Here is a 24,700-nt window from a genome sequence, read left to right as displayed (position 1 = left end):
AAAATTATCTTGTAGCTGCAGCCAGTATTAAATTCACCTTCTTCAGGATTCCAATGTAGACTGAAAACCAGCATCTCTCCAGGGATCCTCTGAGACTCCAGCACCAGATTGGGACTGCTGAGACATCCAGCTTTCAGGACTGAAAAACTACTGGATTCTTGGTCTTTCCTTTGAGAGACAGCTGTTACTAGACAACAGCTTGTAAACCACTAATAAATCCCCCCCCCCCACACACACAGGGTCTCTCTTCTCTCTCTCTCACACTCTTTCACACACACACACACACACACACACACACACACACACACACACACACGTTGGTTCCTTTAGAGAACCCCAACTAATATACTCTCTACTATGCAGAATTCAATGTAACATGGACAATATTGGTGTCAGGAAGCAGAATAACATACTCTTGGGCCTTGCATACAAGGTATCAGTTACCAATATTTTATCTCTTTGGGGGATGACTATCAAAATAACAGCCCTGTTTTCACCAGGAAGTAAACAAGAGAAACTTGAAAACATTTGGGGCCATTCAGTTACTTGTAAACACCACTTTCAAAGATCTACCTCTTAGCAAATGTTATTTCTCAGTGGCTTCAGACTTGTTCCCTAGATCTGAATGGCTAAAATCCTCTTCTCACACCTGAAGTTTCCTTAGAGAAGGTGATCTGAAAAGTTCTTCATTGCTCTGAAAAGTCCATTCATGCTATCTTGAGAGTATCCTTGCATTCTGAAATGTGCTCCAGTTAGGATGGCCGATTACAGTTCTCTACCTGTAGCCCTGAGTGGTCCCCAGCTTGCATGTCTGGCTCCCCCACAAGACTGAGCTCACTGAAGGCCTGGATTTCATCTTATTCACCTTTGTATCCACAGCACAGGCTTTGCTCCACTCTCTGTGCCCAAGATTCTTAGCCTTGTGCCTGAAGCTAAATGGTTGGAGCATTGCAGCCATGCAATGTTAACATTTGAAATGAGGGTAAGAAGCAATGAAGTCAACACATTAGATTTGCAAACCTTCACATCATACTGGAACCCCGGTTCCATAGCTCACCTGGAAAGGGGGTACAAGTACCTCCTTTATGGAGTAGAGGTTTCATCTAGATGGGCCAGGCAAACCACCTCAGTACAGGCCTGGCATACACCAAAGCAGCTAGCAGAAGCTGCTACTGTGAATAGTAACTCCCCTGCTGCTATAGGAAAACCCAACCGGCACCTCACAAGCATCCCACAGGGACTCTGCTAACTACATTAAATGAATGCTTAGTCTAGTGCTAGGTGTTGGCTGCAGACCAGATTCTTGGATTACAAGACCCATTAATCAAAATTACAATTTAGAAGTCAGAAGTTTTGATTTTTCTAAGTCCAGTTTTAATAATTCAAACCCCCCTCATTCTTATGTCCTTAAGAATAAAGCAGCAGATGAGAACGGAAGCACTGCCCACTATCTCCCAGATGTTAATTAGCAGCATTTAAACTCACTCCTCCTATCCTGTGAAAGCTACTCATGGAAGTCAACTTGGATATTTGGGTCCAGGTCTTCTTTGCTGTCAGCCTCCTGTGCATAGTGATTAATGTACATAGAGAAAATAGAAAGCCTTGACTGAGTCAACGGTTTTCTTGATCCCTCAATTACAATATCCTCTTTTGCAGTATATCCCTGTCGAACATTTGGAACGAATTAGGGCTTTAAACTTCCAGATGTTCAAACTACTACTGTAAATTTAAACTCATTAAAAAGAGGGCAGATTTACTACCTCTACTTAGTTTTGAAGTCTGTTGTTCACTCTGTCCCAGTAATTTATGGACACAAATACAGTGGCATGTAGTGTGTTCTATTTATATAGTTTTCATGGTGAGAAATAAGGGGCATAAAAACAGGTCTGGAAATGAACTGCCAACCTATAGATCAGACTTATTGTTCCTAAGTCAGTAATTATTTCCTGAAGCTGACCTACGAGACATTTTTATGCTAATCTATACTAAAAATGACTTTGCTTTTCCTGGCCATAGAGAGCTGGCAAGAGCAGCCTCTGACGATGGCAAGGAGAAAGCTGCACCCACTCGTGAAATAAATGGACCTGGACCCACAGCCCTCTGTGGTAGTGTCTTGGCAGCCGAACAAAGACAGCATCATTTCTACATCCAGTTTGCAAAGCCTCAGAAGTTGCAGGCTCCAGCCCCCCCTCCCCCCAAGAAACCCACGTCGACTATAATGAGTGCATTTTCTATGTTGTGCTGAAAGCTGGCAATGGATGAAGCAAGAACATAAAAGAAGTCCGTGTCCAAGGCAAATATTTCTTTTACAAACCTTAAGAATGAAGTGGCTTTCATAATCAATTTTAAGATCAAATGCCTGGGCTGAAGTTTCTGGTTCTGGCACTGGTTAGCTTTTTAATTTGGGACAATTAATTTACCTCTGTGTGCTTGCTTTCTTAACTGAAAAATGGGGCTAATACCTGCCCAAATTACCCTGGGAAAGGAATGAGATAATGAAGGTGCTTTGTCAGCTCTGAAATATCATATAAATATTAACAAACACTGCAAGTGCAACATTCCTGTGCCTGATGAATCACTTCACTTTACACAGCGTAAAAAAGTGGCCAACCCCCAGAAGAAATGAAAATAAATCAGATCTGGCTAAATTATTACTAAGGGGTTGATCTCGAGAAGAGGGTTCTTCCAGCTCAGACCACTACTGACCTTTCCAGAGTCCATCTAAGAATGCAATAGAAATTACATGCAAATTTGAATGAAGGAACTGTTCCCATCTATTTTATAGGGCCACCAGCCTACAGTAGGATTCAATTGTGTAATTTTTCCTCCAGAAGCAAAAGTAAATGTCAAGAGCAAAAATTCCTGTAATTAGATGTTAATTCTTGAATATATTTCTCACAACATTTTGCAAGCTGTCTAGATAGACTTTTTCTTCAAACTGCACAAGGCTTTTGTGGATATTTTCCTTTGCTTTAATTTTAATAAATCTAATCTACTGAAGTTGTATATTTTGTGTGTATGGTTATTTAAAGGTACAGTTGGGGGAGGGGCTAGAGAAATGGTTAGGTGGTTAAGAGAGTTTACTGCTCTTGGAGAAGACCAGGCAGTTCCCAGCACCCATGTCTGGCAGCTCACAACCATCTGTTAACTCCAGCTTCAGTGCCTCCAACCCTGAGGGCACCTGTACTCATAAACACACATTCCCCCCCCCCCCATACATACACACAACTTTAAATAAAAATTAATCTTTAAGAAAATACAGTTGTAATCCACAGGCCAACTCTAGGCTGTAAGATCTTTAGGTAAGTGTACTTGGTTATTGACAATATTTAGTTGTGGAGCCTGGCATACTTGTGATATAACTAGCCTCCACAGTTACCATTTTCTAATATCCTAATTTTTTTTTTTTTTTTTTTTTTTGAGACAGGTTTTCCCCATGTAGCCATAATTGTCCTGGAACTTGATCTATAGACCAAGCTAGCCTTGAACTCACAGAGATCTGCCTGCCTCTTCCTTCCAAGGATTAAAGGCGTGTGCCACCACCACCCAGCTAATTACCTCATCTTAACAAATAGAAATTCTCATCTGTGCAACTACCATGAACTCAAACCACTATCAAGGATCTATCTGTGAAAATCTTTTTTCTGCCTATTGAAACAGGGTTTTCACGATTATAACCTTGGCTGGTCAGAAACTCACAAAAATCCCGTTTTAGATCCTCATATATCACACCTGGCATGAAAACCTTTGAACAAACTAGGGCTTTTGCCAGGGTGCAGCTCTGGCAGAATGCTTGCCTGGCATGCAGGAGGCCTTCACATTTTCCACAAAGCCCCAAATTAGAGAATACCCATACCCAAAAGAAGGCACCTTCAAATGCGTCTGGATACATGGTTGTGGTGGACTGAAAACAGGACCTATTTTGCAACTACTGCTGTCTAAGGGAATTTATTTGCTTATCCCTTCCACCTAGGCTAGTCAAGTGACTTGCTTTGACAATATGTGGTATAAGGGATATTTCCTAAGTGCCTGAGTCCAGACTTTGAAGGTACCCTTTAAGGGCTACAATGATATAAAAGAGCACATGTGTGGTGGTATTGTGTTCCCCAAAACACACATGGAGAGACCTGGCCATCCTACCTTGACCTCAACAGTTTTTCCAATGAAAGGCAGAAAGCCCACATGACCCTTTCAAAGAATCATTTAGCCAACCTCAAAACTATGAAAAGTGAAATCGTCTCTTTAAGCCATTAAGTATGGGCAGCAACCGGGCATTAACAACAAATTACCTAATCCCCACAGCACCGCCTTACGATGGAGGAAACAGACCGTGCCAGTCACAACACTTTGTAAGTGTCCCAAGAACTCATACAAACCATAGGCCAGGGCTGATCTCCTTCACCGTCACCCTGAATTGGTCAGCCCTCTCTGTTAAAGACAGAAACATCATGCAGAGTGCTAACAAAATAAAGTCGTTTCATCTTTTATAACGTGCATAGGCAACATGTTCTGATTTGACACTTCTACCGGGCTTGCCCAGTGCTGCAGCAAATTCATCCAATTCTGCTATCTGAGGCTCAAATAATATTAACTAACTTCAGGTTGGGGATTTAGCTCAGTGGTAGAGCGCTTGCCTAGCAAGCGCAAGGCCCTGGGTTCGATCCTCAGCTCCAAATAAACAAACAAACAAACAAACAAATATTAACTAACTTCGACAAAAAAACAGCCCAACAGCAATTATGAAATTCACCCAGACACTCTAATCAGCAACAGTAACACAGCCCCAACAACCTATAGCAGGGGCCACAGTATATATTTAACAAATGAGTTAGATAAACAATATAATTAATAATTTCTTACTTTTAATTATTTTCCTACACTTTAAACCATGTACCAAAAAAGAAAAACTAGAAAGTATTTCATCTTGAATTGTAAATCATGAGGCTAATTATTAAATAATCATTTTAAGAAAATACACAAGAGTGTGTTCTGACCCACCAAAAATACCTCAATTGAAATTTAAACAAAATTCACATTTTATTTAGATTGAAATAAACTGTACAAAATTGATCTTATTCACCAAAAATAACAGTAATATTTTCTGTATTATTTAGATAAACCACAAAACATTTATTTTTGTAAGTTTTGCTTATAAATCAAGATGAGGCAGTAGACAGACATACTCATGTAAAAAGAGTGAAGAAAACAGACAAGCCAGTAGTTGCCTGTATGGATGGCCTTTGTCTGTCTTCATCGTGAAGCAGAAGTGAATTTACTTGTGAAAAAGCTTATGAAAATGTGGGCTCAACAAAGGAATGTAAACAGCAACAACCAAATGGGGAGCAACAGTGCCTGGTTCTGCCATTCACTTGTTCCTTTGAGGTCCTGCCATGCTCACAGAACTCCACTGAAACCTGCTGGCTGAGCTCATAAACTCTGTGATTCCTGTGACTGTTTATCACAGGTAGATGTTGTTGCTTTGTTGATTTTGCAGTGCTGAGGCATGAGCTTACACATGCTAGACAAGTGCTCCACTAAGCTATACCCCAGCCCTTGTTTTTTTGAGACAGAGTCTCACTATGTAGCCCAGGCTGGCCTAAAGCTTGTGATCCTCATGCTTCTGCCTTTCAAGTGCTGCTACCATAAATTTTAAACACCCATAACTCCTACAAGTCAAAAGTCAATGATATACTTCATCGTAACACATTATAAAAGTATCTTTCATAAAATTCATTTTTCGAAGACCTGATAACTCAACAGCTGACAACTGGGTCCACAATGATAAAGTTATATCTAAAATGACTAACTAAAGCAATTCCAGAGTGCCACTAGCAGGGAGGCATTCTGGCACTCCCAATGCCAACTTCTGCAAGAACAGACAGATACTGAAAGCATGAGAGTTCAAATGGGGGCCATTTAACTATGTGGATTACCAACAGCTAATGATGCATTCAACTGGAGGTCTAGCCACAAGGTATACAGTGATTAACTGGCCTACTATACCTTACGGCTTTTCTTCCAAACAGCAAACGTTAAGACATTTTTAAAATCTTTTAGGTATTTTCAATGGTTTCTGAATTATTTGTAGGAAGCTCTGGTTTATTTGTATAGAGTTTGATGTATGTATCCACCATTAAATCCAGATCATGTTTTATATCGAAATTTATGTTAAGCAAAGCCAAATTACTTGACCTCTGGTCTGTCAAAGTGTTCCGCAAATATGCCTTGAGTCGCTTTCGCCCATTTTCATAGCGCTCTTTCTCAACTTTCATCACGGGGAGAATACATAGGACCTTCAGCAAGGCATAGACATTGGGAAAAAACTTGATGTCAGGAAGATGGAGGGCTTCATAAATGGTGGATGGGAGGTCAATATCTTTCCCTCTGTGTTTCCACTTGATTCTCCAACAGTGAAGCTCAGCTGCGAGCGTGTCAGGATTGGGCAGATCACTTCTGTACATTTCAGCATGGAGCTCTTCTGAGGTGTTGAATTTGAGCTGCCCCATCACTGAGGGTACCAAAGATAGGCATTTCAGAGCTTTGAGGTGCTGTTCAGAGAATATGTCTTTAAGTTCCTGAATAATGTGTTCCACTGTTGGAACACTGAGGGTGTCTTTATAGTAATTCTCCGAGGTTAGCTGAGGTTCCAGGTTACCTTGCTGGGACCTCCGGAATTTCCCTGGGAGTTTCATTTGAATGTCAAGTTTGGTTGCTAAATTTGTGGCTTCCTCAAACCAAAACTCATGATAAACTTCAATATTTTCCATCACTTCATTAAGCGAATGCAGTACTGCAGTCAAGCTACCGGCTGCAAAGTAGATATCAGAAGTTTGTCCCTGGAGATTCTTCCCAAAGGCCCTTGTAAAAGATAACACATTTTTAAGAACAACAATGGTAACAATGAAATCAAAATCTGTCACTGCACTACAGAGTACGAATGCTCGTCCGGCTATCGAGTTATTCCACCTAATGTTTGTGTCGCTATTTATGCCATCGAAACATAAGACAAGCGCCTGGAGGAGATCCACTAAGATTTCAAAGGCGTCATGCCTGCCTGTCCAGTGGGAATGGCAGATTTCCTTCAGCTCTTTACCCCGCTCTTCACTGTTCTGAAAAAGAACAGAAATTACATTGTCAAGTTCTAAAAGCAGCTGTGGTGATCGGTGGAAAAAAGAACAGACTTCCTCAATCGTTCCTAAAGCCACGGATACCCCTATCACAGGGACAGACTTTGCCAACCACGAATTTAAGGCACAGGAAGAGCAGAGTGTGTAGATTGCCTGGGGGTATTTTTCTAAAAGTCTTGAAGCGACAACTTTCATTTTGGAAGAAAATCCACTGGACACAATGTAAGCCTGACCACGACAATACTCCATATTTAATCCCCATTTCTCAGTTATTGTAGTGTGAAATTTCACAGCCAAAATTTCTGCATCAGCTTCATAGGGCAGGAAGCCCACAAACTCTTCTCTCAGGTTATGAGCTTCATCGACAAACCTCACCAGCACGGGCAAGTGCTCTTCTCCTGCTATGTCCACCACATCGTCTGTGATGATGGAAAAGAAGTGTGAGTCTCTCACTTCCCTGAGCGTCTCCTCCCGAATGCAGCTCTCACAGATCTCCAGCATCTGTCTCTGCTGTGCTTTGGAGCAGAATAACGTGTTCACCGCTGTGGTCTCGAAGCGCTTCCGAAGGACCTCCTCTCCAGAGTTGATTCGGCACTCCAGGAGCGCCTGAAAGTTATCTGGAGCAAAGAGGCCTTTTGGGATCTCATCTGTCTCGTGCCCATCCAAGGGTATGTTCTGCTTTCCCATGAGAATCAGAATCTCAAACAATGACTTGAGATACTCTTTATTCTCCTTCTCTTCAAGGGTCAAAGGTAACACGTTTCCATCCTGCTGGTTCCCTGCTTCTGCACTGGGGTTCTGAGCATTGCTGTTAATTTCCTGTTCTTGTTCAGAAGTTTCCTCAACTGGAAAACAAAGGGTTAGTTTTACAAACAAATTCATGAGGAACCACAAAAGACAAACTAGGTTACACTTTTGATTGGCTACATATTTAAAATCTACAAACTCACTCATTCACCATTAATAGAACATCAACAGAATAGGATACAAACTAAGTTAGTAAAAGGAGAGACAAATGCTGTGGGCAGATCTTTTAAATGCTGTTATGAAGCAGGAACATTTTTAATTATATTACAAGGTATTTCACAAACTACTAACATGAATGGCAGATAGTCCATACCGTGAGGGAAAAAAAGATGAAAGAAAGTATTTCCACAGGTATTTTTACATTTCGCACATATCACATGACTTCCCTCAGGCAGACGGTGTTAACCCACTTGACAAATAATGGTAGTAAATAAGCTGCCCCAGGCCACAGATAAAATGACAGGACAGAAATGACATCCAAGATCCAGAGATGCTGCCTCTCTCTAAATGTTAAGCTATACTTCTATATGGAAGACAGCTCTACAAAAAACAACATAATATAGATTCATATAATAGGGGTGAGGTTAATATTAGAGTATTAGCAAGCTCAGCCTAGTCTTTTCAAATCTGGATGGGGAAAGTGCCCTGTGTATAGTCACACAGGTCAGTAATGGTCCCAAGAAAAAAATTAAGATCTGAAGAATCATTTAAAACCCAGTTCTTAAAAGCCTAGGTCTAGCCTGGGCTACAGAGTAAGTTCCAGGAAGGGCTCCAAAGCTACATGGAGAAACCCTGTCTCAACTTCCCCTCCCCCCCAAAAAAGGCTAGGTCTATGAGAAAGCCACCAAAAATTGTACAGCATCACTGGGAGGGTCAGAAACCCCCTGAACAGAAGTTGCATTAGATAATTACATGAGTACAGGGGACACGGGCAAGGAAGGTACATCACGTGGCTGGTCTACACACTCCAATCAAAGCACTAGGGTGGCAGAGGATACAGAGGAGTCTAGTGTGACTGGACTGTGGTGTAAGCTGTGTTTCTAGGCATCCCAGGCTCTCAGAGCTCAGCACGGCTCAGTGAGGCCAGGGGAGATTCCTCCACAATCCTCCTCAGTGCACACGATTCCTCCTCTAATACATATACCGCCGAGAAAGAGGTTACCCTGGAGGTCTGCCTTCCTTGCTGCCCCTACCTTCTCTCTGCCTCCTTTATTCCTTCACTTCTGATCAAGTATTAGTTCTACTATATTATTTCCAAAAGATGCTTCTTAAAGCACAAAGAATATAGAGTGAAAACCGTCTCTCTCCGTTTGGACACCATTCTTTATGTGAATCTCCTACATACAAGTTCTTCCAGTTCTAGCTCTTCTGCCTACACAGTTGCCTTTCCTAGTCCAGAGTGCTGCATGGAGTCCTGGTCATGTTATCACCGAATTACAAACTCCTCAGTGGTCCCTGCGGCTAGCAGCTCACAGTGCTGCAAATTCGAAGCTCTGCACTCTCTCCTCTGGGTTCCTTTGTTAAGCACCACCGGCTATCAGAAACCCTGACAACATCTAAGTGAGTGTCCTTACTTCAATGGAGCAGCTTGTTTTGTTCTACTCTAGGTTTACACAGAATACCTTTCCTGTCTTTCTTTGCTGAGTCTGTTTCCTCATCTATAAAGAAGAAATATTGCTTATCATGTAGCTACTGTGAGAATTAAACAAAGCACCAGGAAGATAGAATGACACCAGTCAAAGCTTGTGTCTACAGCAGCAAGAGAAGAAGATAAAGGAGGAGAAATGGTGTCAACTGGTAAGAACAGAAACAACTTCTAGCCTCATCCTTTGATGGCACAGCTTACACATCAGCACCTACAAAGACTTTGTCATCACTACACTCAAAAGTACCAACTGCCTTTATAGACAAGAAATAATTATGCTCTACAAGGTGCACAGGTAGAATTGGACTGGCTGGCTTTCTTGGAGCATGCCTTCCCTACTGGGACACTCTGTGGCCTGCCACCCTACCACACTGAGAGCACCTGGAGGGAGAAGGCACTCCCACTATGCTCTGTACACAGCAATGCACACAGCACAACAATCCTTTGCAGATACAGGATGAACTAAGATTGCAGTTTCCAACAACTCTAGGCTGCAGGACAAAGCCAAGCACACTTTTATATTCACGCTCAATTTATTTGTTCTTACCAGGTCAAGGCCTTTTTAAAAGGCCTTCAGACGCTGAGTCATTAACACTATCACTTACTTTTTTTCTGTTTCAGTGACCTGATTTCATCTTCACTCTAAAAAAGAAGAAAATATTTAAGTCAACCATCTCCAATAAATATCTTAGACTTTAAAAAGCCCGATTTGAGCAAAAAAATTCTCATTTAAGAGTGTAAGGAGTCTTGTCACTGTTGTTTGAAGAAAGTGTCTTGTGTATTCCAGGTGGTCTTGAACTAAGTAGCTGAGGGTGACCTTGAACTTCGGATCCTCTTACCTTCACCTCCCAGTACTGGTTTATGTAGTGCAAGGAGTCAAACCCAATCAACTAAGTTACATCCTTAGCTCCAAAGAGCACTAATTCTTCACGTGGAATACATTCTTCAAACAGATGATAGGAAACCAAAACTATGTAATGTGCTCATGATTCCAAGCTTATAACAACGTACTAGAAGAGAAAGCACGTGTTATTTAAGCTACTTTCTCCCCGAAGGATCCTAACTGGACAAATGTGTACTGAATGATAAATGGGATGAAGGCACACCACAGCACTTAGTATCAAACTCAAGAGAATACAATGGTTCTTCCCAACCTAACCCTAAAGTTGTCACAAAACAAGGAGGCTGCTGAATCACAGAACTTAGTGACAGCTAATGGGAAGTGCACAGAAAGCAAGTGACAGTGTTAGCCAGAAGACAAAGAATACAGAATATACTCTATGTAGCCAAACCGACAATCACAAGTAGACCGAGAAAGAACGTCCAGATTTGTCTTTTATTCTCCCCTCAAGACAATCTACTACTATCTGTGGCAGGAAAACAACAGTGCCAATGAAAGCCAGAGAAAGCAGGGCACCTGATGGGTATGGACACTACTAACAAGAACTTTAGCAGGCTGGTTAAATCGGACAGTCGTTTCTCCCAGCCCCAGTACAGAGGGTAACAGGTAAAGGACAGCAAGTGTGGAGGTAGCCTGCCATGGAAGGCAGAGTAGGGATACAACAGCTGGTGCAAAGGACTGCTGCACTCATCTATGACAAATCCCAGAGAAGCAGAAAGGGAAAATGAGGAAGGACAAATAAGCACAAAAGAGTAAGTCCTGAGAAGTAAAATTATCACCAGACCAGATAATAAAGGCAATGAAAATACACTATGGCACTTGGTTTTTGTTTTTAATTGTTTTGGTGGTACTTGGAACTGAACCCAGTGCCCTGCAAATGCCAGGCAAGCATTGTACCACTGGACTATATCCCTCGTCCTATTGAATAAAATTTAAATGTCCACAATAAAACACTTCAGAAAGCTTTCAGGAAGAACAGTGCATCACCTGAGGAAGTACCAGTCTTCATGGACAATGGAGACACACATATAGGATCCTGTGGACTATAGGTGCCCTCTGTGCACCATCTAACATTTGAAATAAACAACACAAAGAGGTTTTCAAAATAAAAACAAGCTGGGCGGTGGTGGCACACGCCTTTAATCCCAGCACTCAGGAGGCAGAGCCAGGCGGATCTCTGTGAGCTCGAGGCCAGCCTGGTCTACAGAGTGAGTTCCAGGAAAGGCGCAAAGCTACACAGAGAAACCCTGTCTCAAAAAACTAAAAACAAACAAACAAACAAAAAATTTCATAATAAAAACAATAATCTTAAAGAACTAAAGGAGATTACAAAATACTGCCAGCTAAGCAGGGCAAGCATCATATCTCTAAACTGGCTTGAGACACACATGTGAGGCAAAACATTCAGGAAGCTAGGAAAAGTTAAAAAAAAAAAAAAAAAGTATACCCCCCAAATCAAGAGGAAAGAAACTATCAAAACAATTCACAATAGTGGTTGCTGATTAACTACCGACTCTGAAAACACTACTGAAGTAGCTTAGGAACAGAGAAAGTGAAGCATTAAACAATTCTAAATGGAGGTCACAAACTTTAGGAAACACAAGAAGAGTTTGTGTAAACTGCAAGCAGAGAAAAATCAAGAAACTGCACAGGCAAAAAAACCCTCCTACCCATTCCAAGCCTAGAGGACTTCACTGAGTCCCACCTAACTTTCAGGAGCAGTGTCTACAACATGCAAATTTTTCTTGAAACAAAACAGCCTCTGAAGAGCTAACAGGAACTTGTCTTCAAAATGATATAAGGGGAGCTGAGCCAATAAGAAGGATTAACAAGAAATTGCATGTGCCTCACAAGCCTATCCCAGGCTCCTGAGGTAGGAGTGACCAATCCTAAAATTTGTCTTCTGGTGTCCACATGCATGTTGCCATTGCATGTGTGCCTAATAAATAATTACATAATTTTAAGAAATTGAATTAAAGAGGCCTTGATAGGGGTAATGTGTAAATTATGGTGTTCATCTAAGGTCAACAAAAGATAGGTAGGTTTCAGCTATCAGAGCTAAAAGGTAGCAAAGGATTATAAAAGCACATATAAATAAATTATATGACATTCTAAACTTTTTCTGGACTCTGTCAACAATAATATTAAAATTCTCATCTCTAAACAATCTAGATCTCAAATTCTAATACTTTCCTTTTCTTTATCCCTTTGTGCTGAAGTCCAGAAACATGCCAATTTCATTCTCCTTGCTACCAGTCCCAGGAAAGCAATGAGCTAATGGCCTGTAATCAACAGCACGCTTTGTCCCAAGTCGACAACTATCAACTAGCTATATCTGGAGGAGCCTTTTCAATTTAAATAGAACTAAGACAGACTAGCTGTCTTAATAAGCATAGCGCTCACTTCCTGGCATGCTGGGAGACAGAATAACTTGGATGAACTGTTAATAAATGTTTCCATACTTGAGTTAATAGAATTGTGGAGAGATAGGAAAGCTGTAGAGCCAGAGACATACCAATTCTTTTATTCGTTTTCTGTGTCTGCTATGTGGATTGTTCAAATGACTGGTGAGATCAAATATTGTTGGTATTGCATTATCTCGAAGAACTGTACGATAAGGACTCTGAAAAAGAAAATGTATCAATTCAGAGATGGTCCTTCAAAAAAAGGTAAATAAAATTATACATTAATGGCTTCACTAAAACGCATTTGCAAAATCCAATGCCCTTCTGGAGATCTGATCTGTTCTGTTCTTCCATTAGCTACCAAATCTATAGAAATCACAGGTCTCTCAAATTATCTATGCCTTTTTATGTTTAATTACAATGCTCCCTCCTTACCTGCCATTCACACCACTGTTGTTGTTAGAACTGGGAAATATCAAGACACAGTAAAAACATTAACCTGACCAATGACTTTTTGGACTCCAGTTTCTTGTTCTAAATAGGAGTCAGGTGTCAAGTAGATCAATGTCTTCCAAAATGAAATTATATATACTAAGGATAATAAAATACATAACTTCAATTATGCATTTCTAAACTCCCTTCCTGTCCTAATGATCTTATCACTGAGGAAGCACCTTTCTCTGCCCTGCTTTGTGTCTCGCCAGAAGCTGGACCTAAACCTACATAGTGACAGTCTTCTACAGTGAGCCAAGAAGCTGGGACAACAAGAAATTAATGAGGAGAGTAACTGATTACTATTATTCCCACTAGCTAGTGCAAAGAGAAAGTGACTTTGATTTCTCCCTCCAGTTACAGAGAAACACACACTTTTGAGAGAACTTTCTTGGAAGTAATGATTATTTCAAAGCTGACTTCTCTAAATTTTTTCACCTTGGTAAGGGAGGTTGGGAAGGCAGGACAGGAAAATATATCTAAGTGTAACATACTCCTCGGATTCCATCCAAAGAGGTGCCGAATTACTAGTCAGAGTCAGTGTTTTCTAATTCAATCCTACCTGTGTAGCTTTGGAATCTGTACTGGAACTCACTCTGTAGACCAGGCTGGCCTCGAACTCAAAAGATGTGCCTGCCTCTGCCTCTCAAGTGCTAGAATTAAAGGCATGAGCCTTTAATGTAATTTCCTTTTTTTTTTTTTTTTTTTTTTTGCTTTTCAAGACATGGTTTCTCTGTGTAGCTTTGTGTCTTTCCTGGAACTCACTCGGTAGCCCAGGCTGGCCTCGAACTCACAGAGATCCACCTAGCTCTGCCTCCGGAGTGCTGGGATTAGAGGCGTGCGCCACCACTGCCCGGCTAATGTAATTTCTTAATACTTGGCTTCTATGCTGGACTACGAACTCTGAGTCTACCAGGAAGTTTGGGTTGGGATTGGTATGGACAAAGCTACAGAGAAAGGCAAAACCTATGATACCCTGAGTTTTTCATCTTTCTTACTAAGCTAAATTCTCAAAATTAAGCACAGTCCACATCAAATAGGTGATTCTGGGAAGGATGAGATATTCTAAAGAATTAAAAAGTTCAAAACTAGCAGACAAAGCAAAGATCAGAAAAACTAGAATATAAATAAAAAAGATATTCTACACTCATTTATAAATACATATGGTATAAGATTATATCTAACTCATACGAACAATTCTAACTCTATATTACGGTTTAATCTTTGCTAATTTAAAATAACTATACTGATCTTATTCTAGCATCAAAGATAAAAGTTTTGGCTTTGGCAGAACTACTCATGTATGTTACAAGATCTTCAATGCCAAACCAGTAAAGCCAACAAGCTTCCATATTTCAATGCTATCATGTAAGCCATCTTTCAAGCTGCTTGCACTACACATACAGAAAGAACATTTCTCACATTTGGGTTAATTTACTCAAGGTGAAAGAATCATTTGGGATTTAAAAAAGTAAAATTAGTTAATCTTTCTATTCTAAACACTGAATAAAATCAGCTACATTAGTGAGCTATATTTTAAATTTCTCAAATTAATCAGGCTGGAATTATACAGTTAAAAGATGATACTTACTATAGTAAAATAAAAAACTAAAGCTGCATGGCTTATGTATTTTAAAATAATTTGTAATATTTTAACTGAATGTCAGGAACACAAAAGTAATTTGCCTTTAAAACATATAAAATCTTTGGGCTGATCAACATTAGTGCTTTTAACAAAGCAAGGTTAAAAAAAATCCCTCAAATATTTGTGATTACATTGTTGAACTGGAACTGGCTCACTCCCATGACTTCACAAGTATCTGATTCAATTAATATTGAGAAATAAAATAACCCAATCATTCTTTAGTTTTCTGATGCCTCTGCAAAATGTATCTTAAAAAATATCAAAATAAATTGCTGCATAATAATATATAGTATACCTTCAAGTCAAGTTTATATCTATCCAAACCTAATACAAAACATTAGTTACACATAAGAACACTGTGGATTTACCAAACTCTTCCTTATCGGTCTCTATAGTGTTTCATACATGTCAATCAAATCTGCCTGTTTCTGGCTTTTATGAATCACAGCAGTAACAGAATCCTAGAACAACAGAAATCTTAAGATTTTGGTCTGATCTCTTTAGAAATGGGCCCTGGGCAAGGTCTGGGTGTGAGAACATTTTTATGTTACTTGTGTGATATGGATTCTTGTTCTAGCTAGCCCTTAACAATTTAATAGTGGGAACAAAGTAAGTGCTGGTTGTTAAGAGGATATTCAAATTATGAACATAAGGGGCATCATTCATTCCAAGGTGAGACTGTCATTCACAAGAATATTCTAGAGAGGGGCTGGGGCTCACTCAGTGGTAGAGCACTTGCATAGTATACAGAAGGCTCTATCCATAGAACAACATTTAAAAAAACAACAACAAATAAAAAACTATAGAAAAGTTGCTTGAAATGAACAGCCACAGTATTATACACTTATATTTTCTTTAAGTTTAAAAGTTGTTACCTCTAGTGAGGGGGGAATGGGGGAAAAAGTCAAGTTTTTGAGAACAAACAACTACTACTACTGAACTCCAAACGTATCTTCAACTTAAACAGTAGGGAATAGGGAGACATAATAAGAGAAAGAGAAACCAAGCTGGCTATTACTTACAGTTCTACAGATCATAGAGGTCTCAAAGTGTTTGGCACATAGTCGATAATGCTTATTTAGTTGATCAGGTGTTTTATCTTCTAAGTCTGCTCTCCTACAATTCTCAACCCACTTCTGGCATCTATAAATAAAACCAAAATATAATTATGAAATATAAACCCAAAGTTTAAATTTCAGCATTTGAGCTGGGCATAGTGACACATACCTATAATCTCAGTACTTGGGAGGCTTGAGGCAGGAGGACTCTTGAGTTTGAGACCAGCCTAAACTACATAGGAAAACTTGTCTCAATAATTAATATGAACCAAGCATGGTGCATATGCCTTTAATCCTAGCAAAGAGGAAAGCAGATCTTAATGCGTTTCAAGTAGACAAGGCCACATAGTTGAGACCTCAAAAATCAAACAAAAAATTAATTTAGTTTTAAGGCAAGTATGTATCATTAAGAAGGGTTCCTGATATACTCATTTAGAACACAATTAGGAGAATTTTAATAATAATAAAATCAAAGTTGTAATCATTTAGAATAAACTCTTCAACTACAAAGTTAGGAAGTAACTTGCTCAATCAAGAAAGACATCTATGAATCAGTGAGAACCCCAGCAGCAGCAGCAGCACAGGGGGCCAACACAGAACTCAACCCACAAGGCAAATAACCAACATTTCCTTCACCCGAGCAGATCAAACACCACCAGCGCTGCAAAGAGGTAGTGAGTACATGTTCAACAAACAACTACAGTACCTCATATAAGCATGAAGACGTACTCGTTGGCCTTATTACAAACATGATGTAGTACACATAATGGTATACGTATAAATGTAAAAGCAAGCTCCAAGAACAAAGAGACAGCATCTGCATAGTCTATTACATATAAAGTATTGAAGATGCTAATCAAGGTAAACACATGTGTTTAGTGCTTAAGATTTCAGAAAAACAAATGTTTAAGTACTTATTAAGTGCTAGATACTGCTCCAACTCTTTCCAAAGGTGAGTGCAGATGAAGAAATTAAGGATTAAATTGTTTAAGTAATTTCCTGACAGGTTACAATTAGATTTTTCCCTCATTCCAAGTTAATAAAAATAAAGTTCTGCCATGGAAAAAGTGTCACGAGTATGAAAGCAAATTCATGTCCTATCTGTATATTATACTGTATTATATCATGGATTTAGTATTATTATGCTACAAGTATAAAACATATTAATATACACACACATATATCCTCTTAGATCTTTTATTTTTGTTCGTTTTTTGAGACAGGGTCTCCTTATGTATCCCTGGTTGGCCCAGAACTGGACATATACACCAGGCTGGTCTTGAACTCAGCGATCCGCCTGCCTCTGGCTCCCGAGTGCTGGGATTAAAGGCGAGTGCCACCGCACTTGACTACTCTTAGGTCCTATTACTTTAACCCTGATACATGCCCTGACACTTAATTCCACTCTCAAGTATGTGAAACCACAGTGACTGTTATGATTTTCCTACAGAAGCTAAAGCCATATACCTAAATTGTTTATCATTCCATTTAGCTAGGAAATACACCACTCAGTAACCATTCCTTAGGTATTCATATTTTAATATTTTACAGTTGTAAATTATGTTCATAAACATTCTGTTTCAAAATACAAATATTAGGTGCAAGAATGTTTTACAACGAAAGTTTGGCAAACTATGTTGTATTTTTAAATTATTAATTTCTGGAGATCCTCTATATAGTGTGCTGCTATCCACATTATCTCTGATTTAAGGTAAAATAGTTTTTTGATACCAACAGCAATTCAAGAACAGAATAAGTATGAAACAGAGAAGTACAATTAGTTAACCCTATTCATTTCCATATCAAACGTCTAGGAATAAATATTGTGGAAGATGCATAAGGTCTCATTTCTCTCTCTCTCTCTCTCTCTCTCTCTCTCTCTCTCTCTGTGTGTGTGTGTGTGTGTGTGTGTGTGTGTGTGTGTGTGTCTCTTTCTCTCTCTCTCTTTTTTGGTTTTTCAAGGCAGGGTTTCTCTGTGTAGCTTTGGAGCCTGTCCTAGAACTCACTCTGTAGCCCAGGCTGGCCTCGAACTCACAGAGATCTGCCTGGCTCTGCCTCCCAAGTGCTGGGCTTAAAGGCGTGCACCACCACCGCCCGGCTCTTAAAAACAAATGGGGTTGGGGATTTAGCTCAGTGGTAGAGCCTTGCCTAGCATGTGCAAGGCCCTGGGTTCGGTCCTCAGCTAAAAAAAAAAAAAAAGAAAAAAAAGACAAATGGAGCCATACAAGTTCATGAAATATCTGATTCTAAGAAAATCATTCCCCCATATTGATTTCAGTCCCAAAACAAAACCAAAATACTTCTAGAACAGCAGAGTAGATGGATGTTTTTTAAACAAACAGTGCTGAGTAGGATATCCATATGAAGAAATTAAATCTTGACCAGTAGTTTCACACATAAACAAAAATAAGTTACAAGTGACTGTAAGTCTAAATATTAAAGATAAAATAAGCTGGGCATAGTGGTTCATATACGTAATCCCAGCACTCAGGAAACTGAAGCAGGATTACAGCTAGTTCAAGGCCTGCCTGTATATATATGTGTATGTATATATATATATATATATGTATATGTATATATATATGTATATACATACACACACACACACACACACACACACACACACACACACACACACACACGCTAGAATGAGATCTTGTCTCCAATAAACAAATAAAATAAATATATTTGGAGTAGGCAAAGATCTCTTTTAAAAGGCCACAGACCACATATGGAAGGTTAGTTAAAAATATATGAACACATTTATAAATAGACTTAAAACAGAAATCTATGCCAAGAGTAGTGGCACATGACTTTGATCCCAGTACTCAGGAAGCAGAAGCAGGCAGATTTCTGAGTGTGAGGCCAGCCTGGGTCTACAGAGCAAGTTCCAGGACAGTCAGGGCTACACAGAGAAACCCTGTCTTGGGGGTAGGGGGAGGAGGTATTGACAACAATGTAGTATAAAGATACTTATTCCCCACTCCCCACCCCCTTACAGGGGATAGAACCTAGGGTCTCAAGTATGCTAGTCAAGGTCATTAGCACTGAAGACACCTTTGGAGTGCCCACCAAGCCTGTTACAAGCCTGTTGTCAGATGTCACATTACAAAACAAACTTTTAATATCCCCCCAACAAACTGTATTTCTGTATTTCCCAGTCTTTCTTATTATGTCAGTAACGGTTTTATGTTCAAAATTTCAGGAATCTAGGAGACATGGCTCAGTGGGTGTGCAAAAGCACTTACTGTGCAAGCATGGGGATCTGAGAAAAGGCTGCGCCTGCAACTCCATCACTACAGGGAGTGGAGACAGGAGGGCTGCTGGGCTTGCTGGCCACTAGCCTGGCTACTGGTTCAGTCAGAGACCCTGTCTCAAGGAAATGAGAGAAACAGAGCAGGATGCCTGTGTAACTATGCTATCACACATAATTTCAGGAGTTACCCTTGACTCTGTTTTCTCTTATAACCCACATCCCAACTAGTAGATCATGTTGGCTTTATCACCAAACCTTATCTAAAATGCATTGTACCTCTTCCTCCTCTTCTACCAATCTAGATTATTGCAACAATTTTTCACTGGTCTTCCTGCTTTCACTCTTGTTCCCTACAATTAACAAGCAGCCAGTAATCCTGTTAAGAACCCTCTCAGCTCTAAGATCTCCCATTTCACTCAGATAAACGTCAGAGGGTTTTCTACCGACAACTTCCTAAACGATTTGTGACTCTCATACACACCTCACCTCATCAGCAAGCATGTCTTGACTCCACTCTTCCCGTTTCCAGATTTCCTAAGGTATTTCATGGCTGTCCCCTGCCCTAATTCAACTCCTGGCTCAAACTCACTGCGGTGGGACTTCTTTTTTTCCTGTTTAAAACAGCAATTGTGCCTCTCTTGTTACCATTTGTTTTGTTTGTTTAATGGGTGAGACAATATCTCACAATTGTAACCCTAAATGGCCTGGAACTTACTTTAACTCAGGCTGGCTTCAAAACTCAAGCAAGGGGTTGGGGATTTAGCTCAGTGGTAGAGCACTTGCCTAGCAAGACCCTGGTTGGATCCTCAGCTCCCCCCCATCAAAAAAACCCTCAAGCTAATTCTCCCTGCCTTCTCAGAGCTGGGATTACAGAGTATGCCACCATGCTCAGCTCCCCGGCTATACTTTTTAAAAATCTATTTACTTATTTGCATGAGTGTTTTACACTTTGAACCTGTCTGGTACACACAAAGGCCGGAAGAGGTTGTGCATGAGATCCCCTGGAAATGGAGTTACAGGTGGTCAAGTTACCTGATGTGAGTTCAGAACCCAGGTCCTCTGCAAATCCAGCAAGTTCTCTTCAGCGCTGAGCCATCTTTCCAGCTGGCCCCTGGCTACTTTTCTGCCCTTCCAGCCTCTGCTGTATTTTCCTTCAGGGTATTTTTTCATTATCGGGTCCATAACTATAAATATTTTACTTGCCAGTTTCCCACCACTTGAACATAACCTGAGAGCAGGACTTTCACTGGTTCATATGTTATTCACCCTCTGTGCTCAGACCAATTTCTACCAATTGTATAGACTTCCAATAAATACTTGTTCAACCAATAAATAACATGCTGCATTACAACGCCTGTTGATAGATCTGCTCCCTCCATGGATTAGGCGCTTTTTGCGGCCCGTGACAGCACTCGCAGAGTGCCCAGCACCTGACACAGTACTCCAAACATGGCTAAGCATGGACTTTAAATGAATGACCAACACTAGAGCCCCGTGAAACACACCTGCAGCCTATGACACTAAGTCCCTACGTCTCTCTAAACGACCCAAAGTATGAGCCACCCCACGGGAAAAGTGAAGTTTCAGTACCTATTCCCACGCCCTCACACACATCCTCTGTGTTTCCCCACAATAACCAAGGGAGACAATGAGTAACGGTCTGCATTTGAACACTGCGATGACAAGTCCGAAGGAGGCAGCAGTTGTGACCTGATTTTAAGATCAAAGAAAGCGGCCCGACTCCAAACAGAAACACTGCCCTGGAAGAGACGGGTGACGCGGGGGAAGGCAGGGCCGCCAGGGACACAGCCCTGGAGTCCTAACCTTTCTTTGACAGCTAAGGAAAGGAGCGGGACGAGCGAAGGCGCTCAGCGCCCACTTCATCCGCTTCCGCGCCCCGGGGTGGCACCCTCTCAGCCAGGTCCCCGAGAGCGCACGTGCGCCGAGGTCCCCGCCGCCTGCGCGCCCCGCTCACCTGGCCGGGTCCCGCGGGAACCTGAAGAAGGCCAGGTCCGACTGCGTGCTCTTCCGTGTGCAGTTGGGGGCCGCGCAGAAGTTCGGCATGGTCGCCCGGCCACCGGCCGGTCCAGCCCTCCCCTCCCCGCCTCGTCAGGGCAGCACGGCCGCCCCGCGGGGCCGGGGAGGGGAGCTGGGCCGGCCGGCCGGCTCCGCAAGGCCGCGCGCGGAGGAGGGGCTGACTCGCGAAGCCGCGAGGGGCAGGAGGGGCGCGCGGGCCGAGGCCGGGCTGGGGCCGCGGCTCCACAGTGCTGTGAGCGGCCGGGAGGATTTACCGCCGCCGCCACCGCTGCTGCACCTCCAGCCCGCCCGGGACGCTGCCGCCTCCTTCCCACAATGCACCCTGGCGCTCGAGGGTGCCCTCTCTTCTCTCAGCCCTCTTCCCCCGCCCTCCTCGCCGGCGACCTTTCCCGCGGGCGGGCATGCGCACACGAGCGCGTCTGGCCGGGTGTGGCGGGGAGGGGGCCGAGCCCGCCGCCGCTGCCTCCGTGCGCACGCGCACAACCCAACCCGCGCGAGGGAGGAAGTGCGCATGCGGCCTCGCCTCCCGGAACTCCAGGACCGAGCCCCGGGGTGTCCTCGGTAGGTTTGTCGTGTGCGGGGTTTCTACAGGTCTGGAGCGAGTTCGGACGTTACGCCACGACCCTGCCATCCCTGCTTGTTTAAGTTGCCACTCTTTATGTGTCCATTGCATGAGTCACCGTAGACTCTTAGGGCTACAGAAGCAGGACGACCTCGGTGACTGCTTTGCAAACTCCACGCACCGGTTGGACGCGAACATGGATTGTAGAGGATTTCATTTTTCCCAGCTTTGCCTCTCAAGTTACTCTGTGACCCGGCTAGTGCGAGATTGCCAGCCCCATACCTCGACTAGACGCTAAGGGCGAAAACTCAGAAAAGCACTAACTTCCCTGGTGGCTTTCCGGAGGGCAGGAATTGTGAAATGATTAGGCCAGCAGCACCCTAGAGATTGACACCTCGCGCTTTCTCACAGTCGTGGCCTGATAATGTCCCTGTATGGCTTAGTGCCAAAATGAGTGATCGCTATTTAGAACAAAGGATTAGTATCAAGTTTTGCGTGAAATTGAACAAGCCTGCAAGTGAGACCCACCATCGTTTGAAAGCCTACGGTGATGAAGTGGGGTCGAGGGCTCGAGGTCTTGACTGGCACAAAAGGGTTAAAGTAGGGTGGGGGGAAATGTCCCAGGTGAAGCACGAAGTGGTCGTCGAGTCACCCACAGGACAGATGAAAATTTCCAGAAGTTCAAGGACTAGGTTTGTTCAAACAGGCAGTTAACGGTGATAATGATGGCTGAAGAATTAAATTCAGATAAAGAAACCATTAGACTCATTCTGAAAGAAAACCTGAACATGAGAAAAAGTCTGCCAAGGTTATAGCGAGTATTCTTAAGAATGAGCCTAAACTTAAATTTGTATTCCCATATGACCATTCAAAGGAAATTATGAAACCTAGCTTATATGTGAGGGAAAAGATAACAAATTCTGAAACGTGGAGTCATTTTGCAGCAGATATCCACCCCCTTGCCAGCCAGCTTCTTCAGGGGCCATCCTCAGCAAGCATTCCCACTAGGGTTGCTCAGAATTGGTTCACATCCTGGTGAAATGAGCCTGAGGTAGCTAGAACCTGACCAGTAAGCTGTCCTCATCTGCTTTTCATCTGGTTTCTGTTTTATGCTCTTCCTTCACACTTGGCAGGGTCCACTGGCAATACTGAATTATGGGTTCCCCACCATCCTGCTGGGCTTGTAACTGTTGATTTCCAGTTCTAGCTTGCTCTTTATTTCTTTAGCTAACTAGTTTGGCTCTCTTCAGTGCCTGCACCTCAGGCTTAGGGCTGTCCTGCACATCATGCTGTCCAGGGCATCATGCCAGTGAGAAGCAGTGGTAGGAGTCTGTTTCTGTGCCAAGGGAGACATACTCTTCTGGGGGGACCCCAAAAGTCATGCAGTTTCAGCTTGCTTCACAGTCAGGGCCTGAGAGGTATGATATAGAAGGCAGTGGCATGCTGATTTATTGAGTGGTGTGATTTAGTCCAAATGACTCAGGGTTGGCCTCCAATACTTACCTCACAGAGCTCCCCTCCCCCAGCAGGAGAGCTAGGATTGTTTCGTTCTCCGTGCTTTGGACCACCATTCTTTTGGGTGTCCCTTCTGCTACAAGAGAAGGGTTTGGCCTGAGAACATTTAAGCCATGAGACTGAGGTAAAGACCATAATGTCACATGAAGAAGTCAAGTAATTCCTCAGATCCTACATTAAGGGAGTCTGGGATACAGTGCCGATTTACACCCTCCAACATTTATTTAGTAACTGAGGCTGAAACAGCTGAAGTCAGGTGTGATTTGAGCATCAACGGTGCGATGCTCTGAAGTGAGATTGCTGAGAGTAGATGGGGTTTATGGGGGAGGTGTTTTTGTAACTGTATCTGTGAAATGTGAGACACAGGGCCATGAGATGAGAGAAGGCTACCCAGGAGGTAGTGCAGCATGAGGCTTGGAGCCTGTATAGATAGAAAATGATGATACTTTCAGAGCTAAAATATTAAAGTCGGGGTGGTGGTGGTAATGGTGTTGCAGGTGAGTAATTTGAAACGTTAGGCTTCCTCTCCTTTGCGCTTAATTTTATGGTAGTGGTTTATAAATTTCTACCTACCCCAATGTCCGTGAGTACGTTTATAATAACTCATTTGTTAGTGCAGCTAATTGGACCCCCCAAAAGCAGGCTCTATAAATTTAAACAGTCTCTTCGTACCTCCCTGCCAGAGTTCACAGAACGAAACTTGTCTCAAGTATGTCGCTAGTGCTCCGTGTAGACTGAGTGCATCTCGGAATGCCTAACAGAGGACAGGGAGACAACAGCATCTCACGGCACCGGCCAGTGTCTGCCTCACCCAAGGGTTCTGACATTAGTGACTGCGCTTACTAAGGAGGAAATAATACCAGTTGATAGTCGTGGCCACCACTGTTCAACCAAGTTGTCTTTACTTTCTCTCCTGCTTTCAAAAAGTTTCAAGGCTGGGCGTCCCAGCACTTGGGAGGCAGAAGCAGTCAGATCTTCAGTTCTGAAGTTCCTTGGAAGGTAGAGCTTGTCTCACAAAGATATTAACTAACAAAACTCTTAAAAGGGGACTGGAGAGATGGCTCAGCAGATAAGAGCTCTGGCTGTTTTTCCAGAGGACCCAGGGTTCAATTCCCAGCACCTACATGGCAGCTCACCACTGTAGCTTCAGTTATAAAGAATCCAACATCCTCACACAGAGACACATGCAGGCAAAACACCAATTCAATTTGAATGAAATAAAAATAATATAATTTTAAAAAACCTCTTAA

General features: G+C 42.1%; 2 protein-coding genes across 2 annotated transcripts; one reads left to right on the top strand and one right to left on the bottom strand.

Annotated features, from left to right (window-relative positions):
• Positions 1-5,586: 5,586 nt before the first annotated feature.
• Positions 5,587-21,701, bottom strand: Thap12 (THAP domain containing 12). The gene is made up of 5 exons (XM_036174702.1): positions 21,312-21,701; positions 16,045-16,165; positions 12,996-13,103; positions 10,185-10,221; positions 5,587-7,972 (listed from the first exon to the last, which is right to left on the bottom strand). Exons 1-5 carry the CDS (start codon positions 21,398-21,400, stop codon positions 6,054-6,056), a joined length of 2,274 nt encoding a protein of 757 aa, XP_036030595.1. The 5' UTR covers positions 21,401-21,701; the 3' UTR covers positions 5,587-6,053.
• A 203-nt stretch (positions 21,702-21,904) lies between these two features.
• Gvqw3 (GVQW motif containing 3) lies at positions 21,905-23,399 on the top strand. The gene is given in 3 exon segments (XM_036182120.1): positions 21,905-22,541; positions 22,544-22,730; positions 22,733-23,399. Coding segments are annotated over 3 exon segments (585 nt in total). The 5' UTR covers positions 21,905-22,385; the 3' UTR covers positions 22,975-23,399.
• Positions 23,400-24,700: the final 1,301 nt, after the last annotated feature.

This window comes from Onychomys torridus, chromosome 1 (assembly GCF_903995425.1).
Source record: "Onychomys torridus chromosome 1, mOncTor1.1, whole genome shotgun sequence".
Taxonomy (NCBI): domain Eukaryota; kingdom Metazoa; phylum Chordata; class Mammalia; order Rodentia; family Cricetidae; genus Onychomys; species Onychomys torridus.
This window is presented reverse-complemented; position numbering and strand designations above follow the sequence as displayed.